Source organism: Contarinia nasturtii, unplaced genomic scaffold (genome assembly GCF_009176525.2).
Source record: "Contarinia nasturtii isolate CC-2019 unplaced genomic scaffold, AAFC_CNas_1.1 Cnas_scaffold_2528, whole genome shotgun sequence".
Lineage (NCBI taxonomy): Eukaryota > Metazoa > Arthropoda > Insecta > Diptera > Cecidomyiidae > Contarinia > Contarinia nasturtii.
This window is the reverse complement of record NW_022199849.1, coordinates 4946-6665: the sequence shown is the minus strand read 5'-3', so window position 1 is coordinate 6665 and position 1720 is coordinate 4946. Positions and strand designations below refer to the sequence as shown.

Sequence of the window (1720 nt, the reverse complement as noted above, 5' to 3'; positions counted from 1 at the left end):
CGAGCTCTTACACATCTAATCAAACAACTCAATTTTTGACCAGTCAAAACATCGAACTGATGGGTCATCCGCCGTACAGTCCTGATTTGGCACCCAATGAATTCTTTTTGTTCCCGAGCGTGAAGAAAAAACTACGTGGTCAACGTTTTTTGACGCCCGAAGAAGCAGTTGATGCGTTCAAAACACATGTTTTGGAGATATCAGTTTCGGAGTGGCATGAATGCTATGACAAATGTGTATCGATCATCACGGAGAATATTTTGAAAAACAATAAAGTCATTTTCAATAATAAATGTTTATCTGTGTTTGCTATTCTCAATATATAAGTAACAGCCTACGTACAGTTTTTTTCGTTCGCATTTGATAGCCACATAGATAATGAAGAAAATAGGGTGGGTGTGATAATGGAAGAACATTTTGAAATCATTTTAAGTGCTGCTCTGTTTATAAACACAAAATACCATATCAAATCCAACACCGAATGCCGAAAAGAATACTAAAGACAAATCTATATTTTAAATTTAAGAAAAAACAATTTAATAAAATTCCACAATTGGCTTTTTTTTTTAAATTTAAAAATTTAAAATGAAATCATTTTTTGTTTTATCAAATTAAGAATAGAATAATAATTTGAATTTATTGATTGTAATAATTCCTTACAATCGATCCAAATCTTTTTTTTTCTTTCTCTCTTTCAAGTGTTGGCCAGTAATGAAGAAGTTGTGGCTGCATCATGTGCCGATGTTATCGTTAAAGAAAAACATGAACCCCGTGAAAAGCGTCCTATTTTTCTCGAATACATTGATAGTTGCCGAGCTGTGGAAGGTTACCCGATAAAATTGGAAGCAAGAGTGGCTGCACACCCAAAGCCAACGATTGAATGGTATCACGATGGCGAAAAAATTGAATCCGATCAAGACCATGTGAAAATTGTTCAAAAAGAAGATGGTACGACTAGCTGTTTAATCGACACCGTTCGAATGTGTGATCGCGGCGAGTATAAAATAATTGCAAAAAACAATCTTGGAAAAGCTTTTACGAGTGGCTATTTAGCCGTATCATCTCAAGCAACCGGTCGCGAACCACGAAAAGAAAAACCCGACTTCGTTGTTGATTTATTCGATCGAAATGTCAAAGAGGGTACTCCATTATCACTTGATGTAAAAATAGCATCATACGCTGAGCCAGAAATAAAATGGTTACACGATGGGGAACAAATTTTACCAGACAATAAACATATAATAATTTCACAAAAACCTGACGGTAGTTCTTCTTTGAAAATTGATAAAGTAAAATCAAAAGATGCCGGGGAATATATTGTAATATGTGCCAATGAGATCGGTGCCGCTACATCTAAGGCAACAATTAAAGTTTTACCTGAGGCCAACGATAATGACGATTATATTGAAACAAAACCACGGTTCATAGTTAAATTAGAGGATCAAGATGTACAAAAAGGGCAAACTCTTGAATTGGAAGCAAAAATTAATCCATGTGTAGAAGAAGTAAAATGGTTGCACGATGAAAAAGAAATTCTTGATAATGGAGACCGAATCAAAATATCTACCGATGCAGATGGAGTATCGAAATTATCAATTCACGACATTGTTCCAGAAGATGGAGGAGATTATAGAGTTGTTGCTTCAAATCAGCAAGGTCGAGCTTCGTCAAGCGCTTCGGTTTCAATTGTTCCCGAGAAAGTTGAAAAAGTCGAAGCTGA

At 35.4% G+C, this 1720-nt stretch overlaps 1 protein-coding gene across 1 annotated transcript in view; it reads left to right on the top strand.

Annotated features, from left to right (window-relative positions):
* Positions 1 to 699: 699 nt before the first annotated feature.
* Positions 700 to 1720, top strand: part of LOC116348569 (obscurin-like) — a gene marked incomplete at both ends in the record, with an annotated part of 5952 nt that continues 4931 nt past the window's right edge. The window contains one exon of the mRNA XM_031779601.1: positions 700 to 1679. Coding sequence (XP_031635461.1) covers positions 700 to 1679 — 980 coding nt within the window. The remainder of the gene's footprint in view (positions 1680 to 1720) is intronic.